At 44.5% G+C, this 23,454-nt stretch overlaps 1 protein-coding gene across 4 annotated transcripts in view; it reads right to left on the bottom strand.

Moving 5' to 3' along the window:
* LOC106604187 (glycine receptor subunit alphaZ1) overlaps nucleotides 1-23,454 on the bottom strand; it is a 111,792-nt gene that overhangs the window by 22,101 nt on the left and 66,237 nt on the right. For all 4 annotated transcript variants that reach the window (XM_045717859.2, XM_045717862.2, XM_045717864.2 and 1 more), the window contains 3 exons: nucleotides 10,495-10,718; nucleotides 4,954-5,036; nucleotides 4,267-4,404 (listed from right to left, as the gene is read on the bottom strand). In XM_045717859.2, the coding sequence (XP_045573815.1) occupies nucleotides 4,267-4,404; nucleotides 4,954-5,036; nucleotides 10,495-10,718 (445 nt within the window). The remainder of the gene's footprint in view (nucleotides 1-4,266; nucleotides 4,405-4,953; nucleotides 5,037-10,494; nucleotides 10,719-23,454) is intronic.

The raw sequence follows: 23,454 nt of genomic DNA, 5'->3' as shown, positions 1-23,454 counted from the left end.
ATAATATATATTATATTATTACTACAATACAGTCCCCAATATTATATTATTACTACAATACAGTATATATACTATGATATAATATGATATATTATTATCTAATATTTTACTGTTGTTGCTGCTGTGTTATGGATCTTCTGTTATCATTACAGATATACTGTAACACATCATCCAATCTTTCTGTTCTGCATGTCTCAAGAACACAAAGAAGAAAGATAACTGTAGGCAAGGCAATGGCTATTCAAGCTCCTTTTCCACATGGCTGTGGATACCCTCAGTGCTGAATTGCCTCCTAACTTAATTATCCTCCTATTTCCCTGAAGTGTTGGAAGAGACTGAGGCAGAGCCCTGGAGAGAACATCAGTTTGACAGAGTGGCTGTAGGTAAAGTACCCCCTACATTCCAATGTAACACACCACTATAGCTGACAGGTGTTATGTTGTGGTTGAACCCACTATAGCTGACAGGTGTTATGTTGTGGTTGAACCCACTATAGCTGACAGGTGTTATGTTGTGGTTGAACCCACTATAGCTGACAGGTGTTATGTTGTGGTTGAACCCACTATAGCTGACAGGTGTTATGATGTGGTTGAACTCACTATAGCTGACAGGTGTTATGTTGTGGTTGAACCCACTATAGCTGACAGGTGTTATGTTGTGGTTGAACCCACTATAGCTGACAGGTGTTATGTTGTGGTTGAACCCACTGCAGCTGACAGGTGTTATGTTAGTTTACTCCCAAACAGCACCCTATTCCCTATATAGTACACTACTTTTGACCGGGGCTCATAGGCAGTAGGGTGACTAGGGTGCCATTTTGGACATAACCCAGAACAGAAGCTAAAAGAGGGCATTATAAACTCATGATAGGTATCCTCTTTCTTTTTCATGCTGACTGTGTGATGTAAGCACCAGGGGTGTCTTGTCTGTCAGAGTGGCTAGATGCTCCAGATTGCTGACCAGCCATTTAATCAGCTTAGATCCATGGAAGACAGCTGTCTTTGTGTTGAAGACTTTCAATTCAATTAGAGTTTAATGCTAGTGTATTGTTTTGGATGTGGAGAGAGAGAGACATGGAAGGAGGCTACAGCGTCATTGAAATTGATTTATAGCTGTGTTACACTTCAGGGCTTTTAAGTGATTTACAGCTGTGATACACTTCAGGGCTTTTAAATGACTTACAGCTGTGATACACCTCAAGGCTTTTAAGTGATTTACAGCTGTGATACACTTCAGGGCTTTTATGTGATTAATAGCTGTGATACACCTCAGGGCTTTTAAGTGATTAATAGCTGTGTTACACTTCAGGGCTTTTAAGTGATTAATAGCTGTGTTACACTTCAGGGCTTTTAAGTGATTAATAGCTGTGATACACTTCAGGGCTTTTAAATGACTTACAGCTGTGATACACCTCAAGGCTTTTAAGTGATTTACAGCTGTGATACACTTCAGGGCTTTTATGTGATTAATAGCTGTGATACACCTCAGGGCTTTTAAGTGATTAATAGCTGTGTTACACTTCAGGGCTTTTAAGTGATTAATAGCTGTGTTACACTTCAGGGCTTTTAAGTGATTAATAGCTGTGATACACTTCAGGGCTTTTAAGTGATTAATAGCTGGTTTACACTTCAGGGCTTTTAAGTACACTCCATATTTTTCATCTGATAAGATATGATGGTCTCTCTATGATAGGGGGGTGTATGTGACAGACAGAGAGAGAGACAAGGAGACAGAGACAGAGAGACAGACAGACAGAGAAAATGACTGGTCTCTCAGACCACGGATATGATATTTACAGATCGAAAACAAATAATGCTGGGATACAGAGAGAGGGGGGTCGAGAGAGAGAGAGAGAGAGAGAGAGAGAGATAGACCGAGAGCAAGAGGGAGAGAGACTGTCCTTGAAGAATCCATCCCCAAGAGGTCACGGAGGGGAGTGGGGACAGAGACCGAGGGAAGACCTGAGGGTTTGTCACTGGTGTTTACCACCACAAAAAAAAGAAGATGAATTATGAAGGGTAGAGATAGAGAGAAGCATGCTCACTCCTTTCCTCTCCCTGGTCATATGAGGTCCAGGTTTGTTCCAATATGCTCATTATGTGGCTCTGAGTGTGCCAGGTTCTAACCTGCCTGCCCACTGTGTTCAGTGTGTGAGTGTGTGAGTGTGTGGGAGGAGGGGATTTAGCATGCCATCTAGCATCTGTACTCAGCCATGTCAGGGCTGTCCATGTCTGAGAGAACAGGATTCTAGAGTTAGCAGACAGACACCGTCCATCATCCGGTCTGTCATTTCCAGATGTCACCTTCTCCTGAGCGATGTTATGATATTTATAACAATCCTGATTTTTATGGCACCACATATCAATTTTGTTTGGGGGACATGGGATATGTTATAGAAATAGTCCAATGTCAGGTCAACAACAGAACAAACAAAATGCTCTGAAAAAAACAAATATCAAATCAAATCATATCAAATTATATCAAATCATATCATATCAAATCATACCATATCAATCAAATCATATCAAAATTATATCATATCAAATTATATCAAATCATATCATATCATATCAATCAAATCATATTAAATCATTTCAAAATTATATCATATCATATCAAATTTATGTCAAATCATATCATACCATATAAAATCATATCAAATCATATCAAATCCAAATCATATCACATTAAATCATATCAAAATGATATCATATTATATTATATCAAATCATATCAAAATGATATCATATCAAATCATATCAAATCATATCAAAATTCTATCTTATCAAATCATATCAAATCATATCAAAATTATATCAAATCATATCAAAATAATATCATATCAAATCATATCACATCATATCAAATCATATCATATCAAATCATATCAAAATGATATCATATTATATTATATCAAATTATATCAAAATTCAATCATATCAAATCATATCAAAATTATATCAAATCATGTCAAAATTATATCATATCAAATCATATCAAAATTATATCATATCATATCAAATCATATCAAAATTATATAAAATCATATCATATCATATTAAATCATATCAAATCATATCCTATCAAATCATATGAAATCATAGCATATCATATTAAATCCTATCAAATCATATCCTATCAAATCATTTGAAATCATAGCATATCATATGAAATCATATCAAATCATATCAAATAATATCAAAATTATATCATATCAAATATTAAATCATATATCAAATCATAGTAGAAAATAACAGTACACCTATTTTTCTTTCTGTTACCTTTTGTGTTTCTCTCACTCTATTCTATTTTAGATTATTCTAGACTGGCTTTTAGTCTCAGTTTAGATTCCATCTGGACTGGCCTTCAGTCTCTGTTTAGATTCCATCTGGACTGGCCTTCAGTCTCTGTTTAGATTCCATCTGGACTGGCCTTCAGTCTCTGTTTAGATTCCATCTGGACTGGCCTTCAGTCTCTGTTTAGATTTAATCTAGACTGGCCTTCAGTCTCTGTTTAGATTCCATCTGGACTGGCCTTCAGTCTCTGTTTAGATTCCATCTGGACTGGCCTTCAGTCTCTGTTTAGATTCCATCTGGACTGGCCTTCAGTCTCTGTTTAGATTCCATCTGGACTGGCCTTCAGTCTCTGTTTAGATTCCATCTGGACTGGCCTTCAGTCTCTGTTTAGATTCCATCTGGACTGGCCTTCAGTCTCTGTTTAGATTTAATCTAGACTGGCCTTCAGTCTCTGTTTAGATTCCATCTGGACTGGCCTTCAGTCTCTGTTTCGATTCCACCTGGACTGGCCTTCAGTCTCTGTTTAGATTCCATCTGGACTGGCCTTCAGTCTCTGTTTAGATTTAATCTAGAATGGCCTTCAGTCTCTGTTTAGATTCCATCTAGACTGGCCTTCATTCTCTGTTTAGATTCCATCTGGACTGGCCTTCAGTCTCTGTTTTCTTCTGTTGTATCTGGAGTGTAACAGTGTGAGACTGATGAAGTTGAGTGGCCAGATGGTTTTCAGTGAATAGGGGGCCATTTTGGACAAAGCTCTGATTGGTTTCGGTCCTTCCTCCCTTCTTTCTCCCACTCTGTGTTCCAGCATTATGTGTCCTAACAATGCACCCTGTAATGTCTATGTTACGCTGTTCTCAGATAGTCAACAAAAGCCCAACATAGAGAAAGAGAGTTTAGCTTAACATACAACACCCCCCAAATAAAGATATAAGGTAGATGTAGCCTGAGAGGTGAAGAGAGACAAACCAACCTGTGTTGTAGTGCTTGGTACAGTATCGCAGGTCTTTCTCCTCTTTCAGTATAAACTGAGGTAATGTCAACCCGTCTGCTACCTGCACGGCTCCCTTCTCATCCCACTCAAATATGAGATCATTCATCGTATAGCCGACTGGATGGGAACAGTTTGAAATAAGATCATTATTACCACAGTATTACTACAGTCTTACTACCACAGATTAGTATCACAGTACATTCAAGCTGTTTGTAAGAGAGAAAAAAAATCATTATTGACAATGTGGTATGATGAAGGTTTAAATGCCTTGATCAACCAACTCTACCGTAGCTCCACAGTGTTCATATAGAAGCAATACATGTTGTTTTCATTCTTCACACCTGAGAACAATAAGTCAAGAAAAAAGACAATGCCATCATTTCCAAAGAGAGGAGGTGGGGAGGGAGGGAGAGGCCAGTGTTGGCTGGTTAGAGCAGGTTGGAGCAGGTTTGTCCCCCTAACTCCCTCCCTGTCCCTTCCCTGTATCTGCTCTCTGCTGCTGGAGGGGCCGTGTAAATCACCTAGCCTTTCATCATACTGTCCTCCAGACCAGGGACACATCCATCTCACCAACACAAAATAAATACTTCCCCCTACCCTATCTGTGTGTGTGTGTGTGTGCGCGTGTGTGATAACTGTGTTCCTAAAGGATAATGGAATACTCACAACTCTCCAGCTGCATGATACAGGTCTGTACGTCCATTGGGAAGTTCTTCAAGTCCATGGGACAGGCCAGGACCAGTGTTATTCTGGTCACATAGAATAGAACACAACAGAACAGAACAGAACAGAACAGCATAAAACAGGAAAGACCAGAACAGAACAGACTGGCCAGGATCAGCGTTATTTTGTTAACAAGTTTAAATAGAATAGAATGGAATATAATGGAATGGAATAGAATGGAATATAATAGAATGGAATAGGATAGAGTGGAATAGAATAGAATAGCATGGAATAGGATAGAGTGGAATAGAATAGAACGGAATAGAATATAATGGAATAGAATAAATGAAATATTATAGAATGGAATAGAATGTAATGTTATAGGATATAATGGAATATAATGGAATAGGATAGAATGGAATAGGATAGAATGTAATAGGATAGAGTGGAATAGAATAGAACAGAATATAATGGAATAGAATAAATGAAATATTATAGAATGGAATAGGATAGAATGGAATTTAGAACTTTCTAGAACACATCAGGTCCATGGGACAGGCCAGGATCAGTGTTATTCTGGTCACATAGCATCCATCATTAAACTAGGTCATAATGTTGGTAACACTTTACCGGCACTTATAACAACATGTTATATGCATGTGTACGCCATTATAACGTCATATAATAAGGTATGTTTTGTTGCGTTATTCTTATAAACCACTAGCACAGCATTACAGGAGTAGCAGGGTAACATATTGTTCTATATTTCCTGTCATGATGGCCTTTAATATAAAAGGTTACATTATACACCTCAGAACATTCTTCCCCTCATGACGAACACCTTCCTGCTAGCCATGCATGTGAACCTCATCCCCAAACAGACGGGTTGCATCTCCATGTTACTGTTCATACCGCGAGTATAGAAAACACCTTTAAAAGCAGCAGCCATTCGTGCTTCAACCTAGAGGGCTGCTGTTACTTTTATCTTGAGATACATGTAGGTAGGTGAGGAGCAGGTATATTGGTTGCATTGCATTCATAGTTTACTTATACCGCAGTGTGATATCATCACTGTTACACGACAAATGTTATTTATAAGGTTTCTTTTTTCAATCAGAAAAGACACTGAGACAGGTTCTCTTTAGCGCGGGGTCAGGTGAGAATCAAAGACACAGAGACAGGTTCTCTTTAGCGCGGGGTCAGGTGAGAATCAAAGACACAGACAGGTTCTCTTTAGCGCGGGGTCAGGTGAGAATCAAAGACACAGACAGGTTCTCTTTAGCGCGGGGTCAGGTGAGAATCAAAGACACAGACAGGTTCTCTTTAGCGCGGGGTCAGGTGAGAATCAAAGACACAGACAGGTTCTCTTTAGCGTGGGGTCAGGTGAGAATCAAAGACACAGAGACAGGTTCTCTTTAGCGCGGGGTCAGGTGAGAATCAAAGACACTGAGACAGGTTCTCTTTAGCGTGGGGTCAGGTGAGAATCAAAGACACAGACAGGTTCTCTTTAGCGCGGGGTCAGATGAGAATCAAAGACACAGACAGGTTCTCTTTAGCGCGGGGTCAGGTGAGAATCAAAGACACAGACAGGTTCTCTTTAGCGCGGGGTAAGGTGAGAATCAAAGACACAGACAGGTTCTCTTTAGCGCGGGGTCAGGTGAGAATCAAAGACACAGACAGGTTCTCTTTAGCGCGGGGTCAGGTGAGAATCAAAGACACAGACAGGTTCTCTTTAGCGCGGGGTCAGGTGAGAATCAAAGACACAGACAGGTTCTCTTTAGCGTGGGGTCAGGTGAGAATCAAAGACACAGACAGGTTCTCTTTAGCGTGGGGTCAGGTGAGAATCAAAGACACTGAGACAGGTTCTCTTTAGCGCGGGGTCAGGTGAGAATCAAAGACACAGACAGGTTCTCTTTAGCGCGGGGTCAGGTGAGAATCAAAGACACAGACAGGTTCTCTTTAGCGTGGGGTCAGGTGAGAATCAAAGACACAGACAGGTTCTCTTTAGCGCGGGGTCAGATGAGAATCAAAGACACAGACAGGTTCTCTTTAGCGCGGGGTCAGGTGAGAATCAAAGACACAGACAGGTTCTCTTTAGCGCGGGGTCAGGTGAGAATCAAAGACACAGACAGGTTCTCTTTAGCGTGGGGTCAGGTGAGAATCAAAGACACAGACAGGTTCTCTTTAGCGCGGGGTCAGGTGAGAATCAAAGACACAGACAGGTTCTCTTTAGCGTGGGGTCAGGTGAGAATCAAAGACACTGAGACAGGTTCTCTTTAGCGCGGGGTCAGGTGAGAATCAAAGACACAGACAGGTTCTCTTTAGCGCGGGGTCAGGTGAGAATCAAAGACACAGACAGGTTCTCTTTAGCGCGGGGTCAGGTGAGAATCAAAGACACAGACAGGTTCTCTTTAGCGCGGGGTCAGGTGAGAATCAAAGACACAGACAGGTTCTCTTTAGCGCGGGGTCAGGTGAGAATCAAAGACACAGACAGGTTCTCTTTAGCGCGGGGTCAGGTGAGAATCAAAGACACAGACAGGTTCTCTTTAGCGCGGGGTCAGGTGAGAATCAAAGACACAGACAGGTTCTCTTTAGCGCGGGGTCAGGTGAGAATCAAAGACACAGACAGGTTCTCTTTAGCGCGGGGTCAGGTGAGAATCAAAGACACAGACAGGTTCTCTTTAGCGCGGGGTCAGGTGAGAATCAAAGACACAGACAGGTTCTCTTTAGCGCGGGGTAAGGTGAGAATCAAAGACACAGACAGGTTCTCTTTAGCGCGGGGTCAGGTGAGAATCAAAGACACAGACAGGTTCTCTTTAGCGTGGGGTCAGGTGAGAATCAAAGACACTGAGACAGGTTCTCTTTAGCGTGGGGTCAGGTGAGAATCAAAGACACTGAGACAGGTTCTCTTTAGCGCGGGGTCAGGTGAGAATCAAAGACACTGAGACAGGTTCTCTTTAGCGCGGGGTCAGGTGAGAATCAAAGACACAGACAGGTTCTCTTTAGCGCGGGGTCAGGTGAGAATCAAAGACACAGACAGGTTCTCTTTAGCGCGGGGTCAGGTGAGAATCAAAGACACAGACAGGTTCTCTTTAGCGCGGGGTCAGGTGAGAATCAAAGACACTGAGACAGGTTCTCTTTAGCGCGGGGTCAGGTGAGAATCAAAGACACAGACAGGTTCTCTTTAGCGCGGGGTCAGGTGAGAATCAAAGACACAGACAGGTTCTCTTTAGCGCGGGGTCAGGTGAGAATCAAAGACACAGACAGGTTCTCTTTAGCGCGGGGTCAGGTGAGAATCAAAGACACAGACAGGTTCTCTTTAGCGTGGGGTCAGGTGAGAATCAAAGACACTGAGACAGGTTCTCTTTAGCGCGGGGTCAGGTGAGAATCAAAGACACAGACAGGTTCTCTTTAGCGCGGGGTCAGGTGAGAATCAAAGACACTGAGACAGGTTCTCTTTAGCGCGGGGTCAGGTGAGAATCAAAGACACTGAGACAGGTTCTCTTTAGCGCGGGGTCAGGTGAGAATCAAAGACACTGAGACAGGTTCTCTTTAGCGCGGGGTCAGGTGAGAATCAAAGACACAGACAGGTTCTCTTTAGCGTGGGGTCAGGTGAGAATCAAAGACACTGAGACAGGTTCTCTTTAGCGCGGGGTCAGGTGAGAATCAAAGACACAGACAGGTTCTCTTTAGCGCGGGGTCAGGTGAGAATCAAAGACACTGAGACAGGTTCTCTTTAGCGCGGGGTCAGGTGAGAATCAAAGACACTGAGACAGGTTCTCTTTAGCGCGGGGTCAGGTGAGAATCAAAGACACTGAGACAGGTTCTCTTTAGCGCGGGGTCAGGTGAGAATCAAAGACACAGACAGGTTCTCTTTAGCGTGGGGTCAGGTGAGAATCAAAGACACTGAGACAGGTTCTCTTTAGCGCGGGGTCAGGTGAGAATCAAAGACACAGACAGGTTCTCTTTAGCGCGGGGTCAGGTGAGAATCAAAGACACTGAGACAGGTTCTCTTTAGCGCGGGGTCAGGTGAGAATCAAAGACACTGAGACAGGTTCTCTTTAGCGCGGGGTCAGGTGAGAATCAAAGACACTGAGACAGGTTCTCTTTAGCGCGGGGTCAGGTGAGAATCAAAGACACAGACAGGTTCTCTTTAGCGCGGGGTCAGGTGAGAATCAAAGACACAGACAGGTTCTCTTTAGCGCGGGGTCAGGTGAGAATCAAAGACACAGAGACAGGTTCTCTTTAGCGCGGGGTCAGGTGAGAATCAAAGACACAGACAGGTTCTCTTTAGCGCGGGGTCAGGTGAGAATCAAAGACACAGACAGGTTCTCTTTAGCGCGGGGTCAGGTGAGAATCAAAGCGATCTAATGGGTTAATTTAATGGTGTCAAGGTAAGAAATGAGAAGGCCTCTTCTCACTGTCTTCCCATGGCTGTTTATAAGGATCCAATTCCCCTATGCCTGTCCAAGTGTTGAATACTAGGCTTGATAACAGATCAAATACACTGCAAACATGCTCACATTTAAAGGAGATCACTTTAGTTGTTGTTTGGATGTTAATTTATGTTTTGTTTCTACCATAAGCAATATAGAGACAAATCAGAGAGCATCTGTCAGCCATAGGTCTAGCACCGGATAGACATTCATCTGTCAGCCATAGGTCTAGCACCGGGTAGACATTCATCTGTCAGCCATAGGTCTAGCACCGGATAGACATTCATCTGTCAGCCATAGGTCTAGCACCGGGTAGACATTCATCTGTCAGCCATAGGTCTAGCACCGGATAGACATTCATCTGTCAGCCATAGGTCTAGCACCGGATAGACATTCATCTGTCAGCCATAGGTCTAGCACCGGATAGACATTCATCTGTCAGCCATAGGTCTAGCACCGGGTAGACATTCATCTGTCAGCCATAGGTCTAGCACCGGATAGACATTCATCTGTCAGCCATAGGTCTAGCACCGGATAGACATTCATCTGTCAGCCATAGGTCTAGCACCGGATAGACATTCATCTGTCAGCCATAGGTCTAGCACCGGGTAGACATTAATCTGTCAGCCATAGGTCTAGCACCGGATAGACATTCACCTGTCAGCCATAGGTCTAGCACCGGGTAGACATGAATCCGTCAGCCATAGGTCTAGCACCGGGTAGACATTCATCTGTCAGCCATAGGTCTAGCACCGGGTAGACATGAATCTGTCAGCCATAGGCCTAGCACCGGGTAGACATTCATCTGTCAGCCATAGGTCTAGCACCGGGTAGACATGAATCTGTCAGCCATAGGTCTAGCACCGGGTAGACATTCATCTGTCAGCCATAGGTCTAGCACCGGATAGACATTCATCTGTCAGCCATAGGTCTAGCACCGGATAGACATTCATCTGTCAGCCATAGGTCTAGCACCGGGTAGACATGAATCCATCAGCCATAGGTCTAGCACCGGGTAGACATGAATCCGTCAGCCATAGGCCTAGCACCGGGTAGACATTCTGAGAAACTAACAAGAGGAAGATACAACAAGAAAAGAATAGCATACCGAATACTATACAATACGTTCCCATTTTTTGAAATCCTTAGTAGCTTGTTGTCAGTCGTAACCTCATGGAAATTGGCGCCTTTTTCATTGGCGAAGAACAAATCAGGTTTCCAGATAGAGTCCAACATAGATGGGTCCAGGTCAAGAGAATCGTCGGGGTATTCACTATAGGCCAGCCTGGGGTCGTTCCATTGCTGTCTCAGGAAGATATTCACTCTGTAGTCCTGGGGAGAGAACAGTTAAATGTCAATAAGTGCATCAGATTATCAGAGAAAGGCCAAGCTATGTCAGTGCATTGCATAGCCAGGACTCAGAGGGAGGTTTGATTTGTTGGTTGGTTGATTGGTTTGTTTGTTTAATTGTTTAATATAATCATACATTTCTGGGTTAAATGAGTGCACAAGACATGGGGATCGGTTTCCAATTCTTTCGACCTTAAAAACCCAATGCATTTTTTATTGAATAAAGCTTAGTTAAACTAAAGACTATAGACGTTATTGGGCTTTCCAGGTGTAGATTGTTTATGCAAATCACGCATGTCTGAGTAGCAGTAGCATTCTTAAGGCAGGAGATAAATAATGGTCCTGGTGGTTCATCATGTAAATGTCCTTTAGAAGACCCTCAATAGAGCTGTGGCCTATAGCCACAACAGTTCACCGTAATTGTCAATTATTCTAGAGAACGAGCGTGCCGTTATATCATCCCATAATGACCATTAAGCTGTCTAGGCTGTAATGTAGCGAGGCATGATATATCAGTCGACTGAGGGGACAGCAGGTGACCTTTCCAATGGCAATCAGCCACAACATTAGAAGGACATTGTCGAGCAATTATCTCACTACACACAGATAGACCTGTTTCTTTATTAGGGGAATTTTGTTTAAAAAAAGAAAGAAGAGTTTTTACGGAGAAAAAAAAGAACAACAAATGTAGAGTCCAGTCTGACTATGATTACATAATGAGGTTTAGTCTGACTATGATTACATAATGAGGTTTAGTCTGACTATGATTACATAATGAGGTTTAGTCTGACTATGATTACATAATGAGGTTTAGTCTGACTATGATTACATAATGAGGTTTAGTCTGACTATGATTACATAATGAGGTTTAGTCTGACTATGATTACATAATGAGGTTTAGTCTGACTATGATTACATAATGAGGTTTAGTCTGACTATGATTACAAAATTAGGTCTAGTCTCACTATGATTACAGAGTGAGGTCTAGTCTGACTATGATTACAGAATGAGGTCTAGTCCGACTATGACTACAGAATGAGGTCTAGTCCGACTAAGGTTACATAATGAGGTCTAGTCCGACTATGATTACAGAATGAGGGCTAGTCCGACTATGACTACAGAATCAGCTCTAGTCTGACGATGATTACAAAATGAAGTCTAGTCTGACTATGATTACAGAATCAGGTCTAGTCTGACTATGATTACAGAACCAGGTCTAGTCTGACTATGACTACAGAATCAGGTCTAGTCTGACTATGACTACAGAATCAGGTCTAGTCTGACTATGACTACAGAATCAGGTCTAGTCTGACTATGACTACAGAATGAGGTATAGTCTAACTATGAGACAATGATTACAGAATGAGGTCTAGTCTGACTATTTTTACAGAAATAGGTCTAGTCTGACTATGATTACAGAATCAGGTCTAGTCTGACTATGATTACAGAATAAGCTCTAGTCTGACAATGATTACAGAATGAGGTCTAGTCTGACTATAATTACATAATGAGGTATAGTATGACTATAATTACATAATGAGGTCTAGTCTGACTATGACTACAGAATCAGGTCTAGTCTGACTATGATTACATAATGAGGTCTAGTAATACTATGATTACACAATGAGGTCTAGTCCGACTATGATTACAGAATGAGGTCTAGTCCGACTATGATTACATAATGAGGTCTAGCCCGACTATGACTACATAGTGAGGTCTAGTCCGACTATGACTTCATAATGAGGTCTAGTCCGACTATGATTACGGAATCAGGTCTAGTCTGACTATGACTACAGAATGAGGTCCAGTCTGACTATGATTACAGAATGAGGTCCAGTCTGACTATGATTACATAATGAGGTCTAGTAAGACTATGATTACACAATGAGGTCTAGTCTGACTATGATTACGTAATGAGGTCTAGTCTGACAATGATTACAGAATGAGATCTAGTCTGACTATGATTACAGAATTAGGTCTAGTCTGACTATGATTACATAAAGAGGTCCAGTCTGACAATGACTACAGAACGCGGTCTAAGCTGATTATGATTACAGAATGAGGACTAGTCTGAATATGACTACAGAATGAGGTCTAGTGTAACTATGACTACAGAATGAGGTCTAGTGTAACTATGATTACAGAATTAGGTCTAGTCTATGATTACATAGTGAGGTCTAGTCTGACTATGATTACATAATGAGGTCTAGTAGGACTATGATTACAGAATGAGGTCCAGTCTGACTATGACTACAGAATGAGGTCCAGTCTGACAATGACAACAAAAGGAGGTGTAGTCTGACTATGATTACATAATGAGGTCTAGTCAGACTATGACTACAGAATGAGGTCGAGTCTGACTATGACTACAGAATGAGGTCGAGTCTGACTATGATTACAGAATGAGGTCTAGTGTAACTATGACTACAGAATGAGGTCTACTCTGACTATGACTACAGAATGAGGTCTAGTCTGACTATGACTACAGAATGAGGTCGAGTTTGACTATGACTACAGAATGAGGTCAAGTCTGACAATGACTACAGAATGAGGTCGAGTCTGACTATGATTACAGAATGAGGTCTAGTGTAACTATGACTACAGAATGAGGTCTACTCTGACTATGACTACAGAATGAGGTCTAGTCTGACTATGACTACAGAATGAGGTCGAGTCTGACTATGACTACAGAATGAGGTCGAGTCTGACTATGACTACAGAATCAGGTCGAGTCTGACTATGATTACAGAATGAGGTCTACTCTGACTATGACTACAGAATGAGGTCTAGTCTGACTATGACTACAGAATGAGGTCTAGTCTGACTATGACTACAGAATGCGGTCTAGTCTGACTATGACTACAGAATGAGGTCTAGTCTGACTATGATTAGAGAATGAGGTCTAGCCTGACTATGACTACAGAATGAGGTCTAGCCTGACTATGATTACAGAATGAGGTCTAGTCTGACTATGATTACAGAATGAGGTCTTCATAGACCTTTTCATTATTTAAAGTAGTAGCAATCTAGATTTTAAACACACAGGTGGAATATGAAAATATTTCCCCAACAAAGGATAAAATAAAAAAATGTCAGAATCGAGGCTGTTTTAAGATTATCTTCCAGGGTAGTTAGATAATATCTCACACATTATGACAACACATCTGCTGCTGTTCACTAGCAGAGAGAAGTGACTGAATCAGTAATATATCTCCACTCTTAGAAAAAAGGGTTCCAAAAGGCTTCTTCGGCTCTCCCCATAGCAGAACCCTTTTTGGTTCAAGGTAAAACCGTTTGGTTCCAGGTAGAACCATTTTAGGTTCCATGTTCTATCGGGAACCAACAAGGGTTCTTAAAAGGGTTCTCCAATGGGGACAGCCAAATAACCTTTTTAGGTTCTTGATAGCACCTTTTTTTCTAAAAGTGTAGAGACCATGGGAGTTGAGCAACTACAGACACATACAGCAGCCATTCGACCAAAAATATATTTGCAGTCCAAATGGCACCCTATTCCCTATTTAGTGCACTACTTTTGACCAGGGCCCTATGAGGGTGCCATTTGGGATGAAGTCTATCTATCATCTACCTCAGTAGCCTTGCAGACGAAGAGAGATTGCAGACTGGGAAACACTGCTAGTTTACCACAGGGGTATTCATTAGGCATTGGTTTGTTGCCAACATAGAAATATAATTACTAGAACAGGAAATCCCCTGTTCAAGTCAATGTTTGGTGATGGGTGAATGGGCGGCTATATTGAGTCATTCCATTTCGATGATTGCCAACACTACCTTACTACAATGACTGATTCGACTGTTTGTTACTATTAACTTACTATTACACATTATAAGTGAGATCAAGAAAGATATAATTAAAATTGTCATCTCAGACCAAATCCCACCGCGGTCACCAAATGTAAACGTATTTAATGTGTGTGATTGAAAAAAAGGATCCTTAACATAGTGGGACCAATTGGGTTCAAACACGGGTCTCCTACACGTGAAAAGAGGATCAAGTCAGGAGCCAAGGAATTAGCTCCAGAGCCAACAACACAGCAGGTCTCAGTCTTGTTCTAACCCAACCTCTTCTACAACAGTCTGATTTTGAATCATGGAGTATACTGTTGGATTACAAAGCATAGAGTTGTCTCACACACTCATCCATCAGCATCAGCAGAAGCCATAGGTGAACTTTCTCAGACATGTTGAGTGTGATTTATCTCAGCAAACTGATTTACCACAACAGCATAGCACCCAATCCTTAATGCGATTCAAGCCGAAGGCCAAATGCACCCTCTCCTAGTCCTGGCTGTGACATTTTAAAAGTTAAAGGTTTGGCTATGCAGTCTCATGATGACTCTGGTCTGCATGGTGCAACACCCAACCAACTCCACCAACACCCTGTAACAAACAGGAAAATGAAAGAGCAGCAGTCTAGGAATGAGTCCCAAAATGGCATCCTATTGCCTACATAGTGCACTACTTTTGCCCAATGCCCCTGAGCCCAGGTCAAAGAATAGGTTTTCCATTTGGGACACAAGTTAGGAGAGCTAATGAAATAGCCTCTGGCTTTTCCCCCTGGGAATCGTAACTTTAAAGCCGGGTAAACAATTAGACAGTGGTGGGTCACAGAGGACCTCAGGTTGCTATTGTGGACCAGGAGTCATGTGCGTCCCAAATGGTAGCCTATTCCTTACATAGTGCACTACTTTATACCAGAGCCCACTATACAGGGAATAGGGTGCCATTTGCGACGCAGACTCAGTCGGATCATTACTGCATGAAACATTGTTCTCACAGCCCTATAAGCACTAAAGATTGAATGATCTAATTCTCTTTAGTTTCACCTCCACCCATCCCTTAGTCCATTTCTTTCTCAACTAGTTTGAACGTTTCTGTGTGAATGAGAGAGAGATAGAGACAGAGAGAGAGACAGAGACAGAGAGAGAGAAAGAAAATAGGCTTTTTACTAAATTATCGTACGACACCACGTATTCACCCTGGACACCCTAATTTACAAACAAACCAAATCAAAGGCAAAACTTTTGACTCAATTTGGCATGAGGGACTGCTATACAAATTGATGGAAAGTGGTGTTGAGGGAAATAAATACAACATTATAAAATCCATGTACACAAAGTGTGTCGTTAAAATTGGCAAAAAACACGCATTTCGTTCCACAGGGCCGGGGGGTGAGACAGGGATGCAGCTTAAGTCCCACCCTCTTCAACATATATCAACAAATTGGCGAGGGCACTAGAACAGTCGACTTCACCGTACTAGAATCTGAAGTCAAATGTCTACTATTTGTTGATGATCTAGTGCTTCTGTCCCCAACCATGGAGGGCCTACAGCAGCACCTAGATCTTCCGCAGAGATTCTGTCAGATCTGGGCCCTGATAGTAAATCTCAGTAAGACAAAAATATTGCTGTTCCAAAAAAGGTCCAGTTGCCAGGATCACAAATACAAATTCCATCTAGACACAGTTGCCCTAGAGCACACAAAAAACTATACATACCTCGGCCTAAACATCAGTGCCACAGGTAACTTCCACAAAGATGTGGGGTGGCAGGGTAGCCTAGTGGTAGCCTAGTGGTTAGAGCGTTGGACTAGTAATCGAAAGGTTGCAAGTTCGAATCCCCGAGCTGCCAATGTACAAATCTGTCATTTTGCCCCTGAACAAGGCAGTTAACCCACTGTTCCTAGGCCGTCATTGAAAATAAGAATTTATTCTTAACTGACTTGCTTAGTTAAATAAAGGTATAATAAAATGTGAATGAGCTGAGAGATAAGGCAAGAAGGGCCTTCTATGCCATCAAACGGAACATAAAAATCGACATACCAATTAGGATTTGGCTAAAAATACTTGAATCAGTTATAGAACCCATTGCCCTTTATGGTTGTGAGGTCTGTGGTCTGCTCACCAACCAAGATTTCACAAAATGGGACAAACACCAAATTGAGACTCTGCATGCAGAATTCTGCAAAAATATCCTCAGTGTAAAACACAAAATAATGCATGTGGAGAAGAATTAAGTGTTACGTTCGTCGATAGAAGGATCGGACCAAGGTGCAGCGTGGTAAGCGTACATCTTAATTTATTAGATGAACACCAAAACAAAACCAAAATAAATACGAAAACGTAACGTTCTGTAGGGCAATACAGCACAGTACCAAAAACAAGATCCCACAATCTAAGGTGGGAAAAAGGGCTGGCTAAGTATGATCCCCAATCAGAGACAACGACAAACAGCTGTCTGTGATTGGGAACCATACTAGGCCAACAAAGAAATAGAAACATAGATTTCCCACCCTAGTCACACTCTGACCTAACCAAATAGAGAATAAAAGGGATCTCTAAGGTCAGGGCGTGACATTAGGACGATACCCGCTAATTATCAAAATCCAGAAAAGAGACGTTAAATTCTACAACCACCTAAAAGGAAGCGATTCTCAAACCTTCCATAACAAGCCATCACCTACAGACATATGAACTTGGGGAAGAGTCCCCTAAGCAAGCTGGTCCTGGGGATCTGTTAACAAACACAAACAGCCCTCAGAGCCCTAGAAAAGCAACACAATTAGACCCAACCAAATCATGAGAAAACTTGACAAATTGGAAATAATTTACAAAAAACTGAGCAAACTAGAACGCTATTTGGCCCTAAACAGAGATTACACAGAATACCTGACCACTGTGACTGACCCAAACTTAAGGAAAGCTTTGACTATGTACAGACTCAGTGAGCATAACCTTGCTATTGAGAAAGGCCGCCGTAGGCAGACCTGGCCCTCAAGTAAAGAATGAGGAGGAAACTGAGCTGCACTTCCTAACCTCCTGCCAAATGTATGACCATATTAGAGACACATATTTCCCTCAGATTACATAGATCCACAAAGAACTCGAAAACAAACCCAATTTTGATCAACTACAACCGATATTTAGGTTTTTTTATTTTCCATTTTGTACTTTACCTATTTGCCCTTAAATTGAATTTAATTGAGAGGCAGAGAGAGAGAGAGAGAGAGAGAGAGAGAGAGAGAGAGAGAGAGAGAGAGAGAGAGAGAGAGAGAGAGAGAGAGAGAGAGAGAGAGAGAGAGAGAGAGAGAGAGAGAGAGAGAGAGAGAGAGAGAGAGAGAGAGAGAGGCAGAGAGAGAGAGACAGAGAGAGACAGAGAGTAGGAGGAAAGGCTTCCGGATCAATTTCACTGGTTGTGGAGTGTACAGGGAGAAAAAGAGTGGAAAATCATGAATTTGTTCTGCATGAGGAGGTTGTGCAGTCTGCAGGAGTTTTAGTTAAAGCTCTACTGATGCGTCTCACCCAGGGAGACTTGGCATGGAGACTTGAGACTAGGGCCATCCCCTCCCATCCCAGCCATTCCCCTCCCATCCCATTCCAGCCCAGCCCATCCCCTCCCCTCCCATCCAAGACCATCCCCTACCAGCCCATCCCCAACCATCCCAGCCCATCCCCTCCTATCCCAGCCCTTCCCCTCCCATCCCATCCCTTCCCCTCCCATCCCATCCCAGCCCATCACCTCCCCTCCCCTCCCCCTACCATCCCAGCCCATCCCCTCCCAACCCAACCCCTCCTAGCCCATCCCATCCCAAATCCTACCAACCCATCCCCTCCAATCCCATGCCAGCCCCTACCCTCCCATCCCTGCCCCTCCCATCCCCTCCAAACTCAGCCCGTCCCCTCCCATCCCATCCCAGCCAATCCCCTCCCATCCCAACCCAGCCCCTCCCATCCCAGCCCATCCAAGCCAATCCCAGCCCATCCCAGCCAATCCAAGCCAATCCCAGCCCATTCCATCCGATCCCATCCCATCCCAACCCATCCCATTCCCCTCCCATCCCAGACCATCCCCTCCAAGCACAGCCCATCCAAGGCCATCCCATCCAAGGCTATCCCATCCCATCCCTTCCCATCCCAACTCAACCCAGTCCATCCTAGCCCATTCCATCCCATCCCTTCCCATCCCCTCCCATCCCAGCCCATTCCATCCCACCCCATTCCATCCCATTCCATCCCAGTAGATCCCAGCCCATTCCAACCCATCCCAACCCATCCCAGCCCATTCCATTCCATTCCATCCCAGCCCATCCCATCCCAGCCCAGTCCATCCCAGCCCATCCCAGCCCATCCCAACCCATCCCATTCCATCCCAGCCCAACCCAGCCCATTCCATCCGAGCCCATTCCATCCCAGCCCATTCAAGCCCATCCCATCCCCTCCCCTCCCATCCCATCCCAGCCCACCCCTCCCATTCCAGCCCCTCCCATCCAAACCCCTCCCATCCCATCCAAGACCAGACCATCCAATGCCATCCCATCCAAGCCCATTCCATTCCATCCCATCCCAACCCAACCCATCCCATCCCCTCCCATCCCATTCCATCCCAGCCCCTCCAAGCCCAGCCCATCAAAGGCCATCCCATCCAAGGCTATCCCATTCCTTCCCATCCCCTCCCATCCCAACCCAACCCTTCCCCTCCCCTACCCTCCCATCCCAGCCCATTCCATCCCATCCCATGCCAGCCCATCCCAGTCCATCCCAGTCCATCCCAGCCCATTCCATCCCAGCCCATTCCATCCCAGCCCATTCCATCCCAGCCCATTCAAGCCCATCCCATCCCCTCCCCTCCCCTCCCATCCCAGCCCTCCCATTCCAGCCCCTCCCATCCCAACCCCTCCCATCCCATCCAATGCCATCCCATCCAAGCCCATTCCATTCCATCCCATCCCAACCCAACCCATCCCATCCCCTCCCATCCCATTCCATCCCAGCCCCTCCAAGCCCAGCCCATTCCTTCCCATCCCCTCCCATCCCAACCCAACCCTTCCCCTCCCCTACCCTCCCATCCCAGCCCAGCCCAGCCCATTCCATCCCATCCCATGCAAGCCCATCCCAGTCCATCCCAGTCCATCCCAGCCCATCCCAGCCCATTCCATCCGGTCCCAGCACATTCCATCGCAGCCCATCCCAGCCCCATCCCATCCCATTCCATCCCAGCCCCATCCCATTCCATCCCAGCCCCAGCCCATTCCATCCCAGCCCATTCCATCCCAGCCCATCCCATTCCATCCAATCCCATTCCATCCCAGCCCATCCCAGCCCATTCCATCCCAGCCCATTCCATCCCAGCCCATTCCATCCCATCCCATCCCATTCCATCCCAGCCCATTCCATCCCAGCCCATTCCATTCCAGCCCATTCCATCCCAGCCCCAGCCCATTCCATCCCAGCCCATCCCATCCCATTCCATCCCAGCCCATTCCATTCCAGCCCATTCCATCCCAGCCCCAGCCCATTCCATCCCAGCCCATCCCATCCCATTCCATCCCAGCCCATTCCATCCCAGCCCATTCCATCCCAGCCCCAGCCCATCCCATTCCATCCCAGCCCATTCCATCCCAGCCCCTTGCTTTATTTTCTCTCCCTGCTTTGTGCTCTCCAGGACCCTTAAATATGCTGTCATTATGGACGACAGTAAGGTAGGAAGCGGTAGGAATGATCTGTCATCAGGGCTTGTTTGAATTCCATACTATCTAACTGAGTGCCTCCAGATGAATAGAAAGTCAACCTATCATTTCTATGACTGCCACAGTCCTTGACTGTATTTGACTCGTGTACAGACAGGGATTTCCAGCAGAGCACACATTGATCTGCTACCTGCTATCCCACTGGGCAAACACTGGTTGAATCAACGTTGTTTCCATGTCATTTCAACGAGGTGACGTGGAACCAACGTGAAATAGACGTTGAATTGACATCTGTGCCCAGCGGGTTGTGTCTGTTTCTATGATCTGATACCTGCAATGCGTCTGTCTCCATGTTGGTCTACTGTCTTTCTGTCTCCATGTTGGTCTACTGTCCTTCTGTCTCCATGTTGGTCTACTGTCTTTCTGTCTCCATGTTGGTCTACTGTCCTTCTGTCTCCATGTTGGTCTACTGTCCTTCTGTCTCCATGTTGGTCTACTGTCTTTCTGTCTCCATGTTGGTCTACTGTCTTTCTGTCTCCATGTTGGTCTACTGTCCTTCTGTCTCCATGTTGGTCTACTGTCCTTCTGTCTCCATGTTGGTCTACTGTCCTTCTGTCTCCATGTTGGTCTACTGTCTTTCTGTCTCCATGTTGGTCTACTGTCCTGTCTCCATGTTGGTCTACTGTCCTTCTGTCTCCATGTTGGTCTACTGTCCTTCTGTCTCCATGTTGGTCTACTGTCCTGTCTCCATGTTGGTCTACTGTCCTTCTGTCTCCATGTTGGTCTACTGTCCTTCTGTCTCCATGTTGGTCTACTGTCTTTCTGTCTCCATGTTGGTCTACTGTCCTTCTGTCTCCATGTTGGTCTACTGTCCTTCTGTCTCCATGTTGGTCTACTGTCCTTCTGTCTCCATGTTGGTCTACTGTCCTTCTGTCTCCATGTTGGTCTACTGTCCTTCTGTCTCCATGTTGGTCTACTGTCCTGTCTCCATGTTGGTCTACTGTCCTTCTGTCTCCATGTTGGTCTACTGTCCTTCTGTCTCCATGTTGGTCTACTGTCCTTCTGTCTCCATGTTGGTCTACTGTCCTTCTGTCTCCATGTTGGTCTACTGTCCTTCTGTCTCCATGTTGGTCTACTGTCCTTCTGTCTCCATGTTGGTCTACTGTCTTTCTGTCTCCATGTTGGTCTACTGTCTTTCTGTCTCCATGTTGGTCTACTGTCCTTCTGTCTCCATGTTGGTCTACTGTCCTTCTGTCTCCATGTTGGTCTACTGTCCTTCTGTCTCCATGTTGGTCTACTGTCCTTCTGTCTCCATGTTGGTCTACTGTCTTTCTGTCTCCATGTTGGTCTACTGTCTTTCTGTCTCCATGTTGGTCTACTGTCCTTCTGTCTCCATGTTGGTCTACTGTCTTTCTGTCTCCATGTTGGTCTACTGTCTTTCTGTCTCCATGTTGGTCTACTGTCCTTCTGTCTCCATGTTGGTCTACTGTCCTTCTGTCTCCATGTTGGTCTACTGTCCTGTCTCCATGTTGGTCTACTGTCCTTCTGTCTCCATGTTGGTCTACTGTCCTGTCTCCATGTTGGTCTACTGTCCTTCTGTCTCCATGTTGGTCTACTGTCCTTCTGTCTCCATGTTGGTCTACTGTCCTTCTGTCTCCATGTTGGTCTACTGTCTTTCTGTCTCCATGTTGGTCTACTGTCTTTCTGTCTCCATGTTGGTCTACTGTCCTTCTGTCTCCATGTTGGTCTACTGTCCTTCTGTCTCCATGTTGGTCTACTGTCCTTCTGTCTCCATGTTGGTCTACTGTCCTTCTGTCTCCATGTTGGTCTACTGTCCTGTCTCCATGTTGGTCTACTGTCCTTCTGTCTCCATGTTGGTCTACTGTCTTTCTGTCTCCATGTTGGTCTACTGTCCTTCTGTCTCCATGTTGGTCTACTGTCCTTCTGTCTCCATGTTGGTCTACTGTCCTTCTGTCTCCATGTTGGTCTACTGTCCTGTCTCCATGTTGGTCTACTGTCCTTCTGTCTCCATGTTGGTCTACTGTCCTTCTGTCTCCATGTTGGTCTACTGTCCTGTCTCCATGTTGGTCTACTGTCCTTCTGTCTCCATGTTGGTCTACTGTCTTTCTGTCTCCATGTTGGTCTACTGTCCTTCTGTCTCCATGTTGGTCTACTGTCCTTCTGTCTCCATGTTGGTCTACTGTCCTTCTGTCTCCATGTTGGTCTACTGTCCTGTCTCCATGTTGGTCTACTGTCCTTCTGTCTCCATGTTGGTCTACTGTCCTGTCTCCATGTTGGTCTACTGTCCTTCTGTCTCCATGTTGGTCTACTGTCCTTCTGTCTCCATGTTGGTCTACTGTCCTTCTGTCTCCATGTTGGTCTACTGTCTTTCTGTCTCCATGTTGGTCTACTGTCCTTCTGTCTCCATGTTGGTCTACTGTCTTTCTGTCTCCATGTTGGTCTACTGTCTTTCTGTCTCCATGTTGGTCTACTGTCCTTCTGTCTCCATGTTGGTCTACTGTCCTTCTGTCTCCATGTTGGTCTACTGTCCTTCTGTCTCCATGTTGGTCTACTGTCCTTCTGTCTCCATGTTGGTCTACTGTCCTTCTGTCTCCATGTTGGTCTACTGTCCTGTCTCCATGTTGGTCTACTGTCCTTCTGTCTCCATGTTGGTCTACTGTCCTGTCTCCATGTTGGTCTACTGTCTTTCTGTCTCCATGTTGGTCTACTGTCCTTCTGTCTCCATGTTGGTCTACTGTCCTTCTGTCTCCATGTTGGTCTACTGTCCTTCTGTCTCCATGTTGGTCTACTGTCTTTCTGTCTCCATGTTGGTCTACTGTCTTTCTGTCTCCATGTTGGTCTACTGTCCTTCTGTCTCCATGTTGGTCTACTGTCCTTCTGTCTCCATGTTGGTCTACTGTCCTGTCTCCATGTTGGTCTACTGTCCTTCTGTCTCCATGTTGGTCTACTGTCTTTCTGTCTCCATGTTGGTCTACTGTCCTTCTGTCTCCATGTTGGTCTACTGTCCTTCTGTCTCCATGTTGGTCTACTGTCCTTCTGTCTCCATGTTGGTCTACTGTCCTTCTGTCTCCATGTTGGTCTACTGTCCTGTCTCCATGTTGGTCTACTGTCTTTCTGTCTCCATGTTGGTCTACTGTCTTTCTGTCTCCATGTTGGTCTACTGTCCTTCTGTCTTCATGTTGGTCTACTGTCCTTCTGTCTTCATGTTGGTCT

The sequence above is a fragment of the Salmo salar genome, chromosome 05 (genome assembly GCF_965601325.2).
Source record: "Salmo salar chromosome 05, fSalSal1, whole genome shotgun sequence".
NCBI classification, from domain to species: Eukaryota; Metazoa; Chordata; class Actinopteri; order Salmoniformes; family Salmonidae; genus Salmo; species Salmo salar.
The sequence above is the reverse complement of the archived record's forward strand: the minus strand, read 5'-3'. Positions and strand labels throughout refer to the sequence as shown.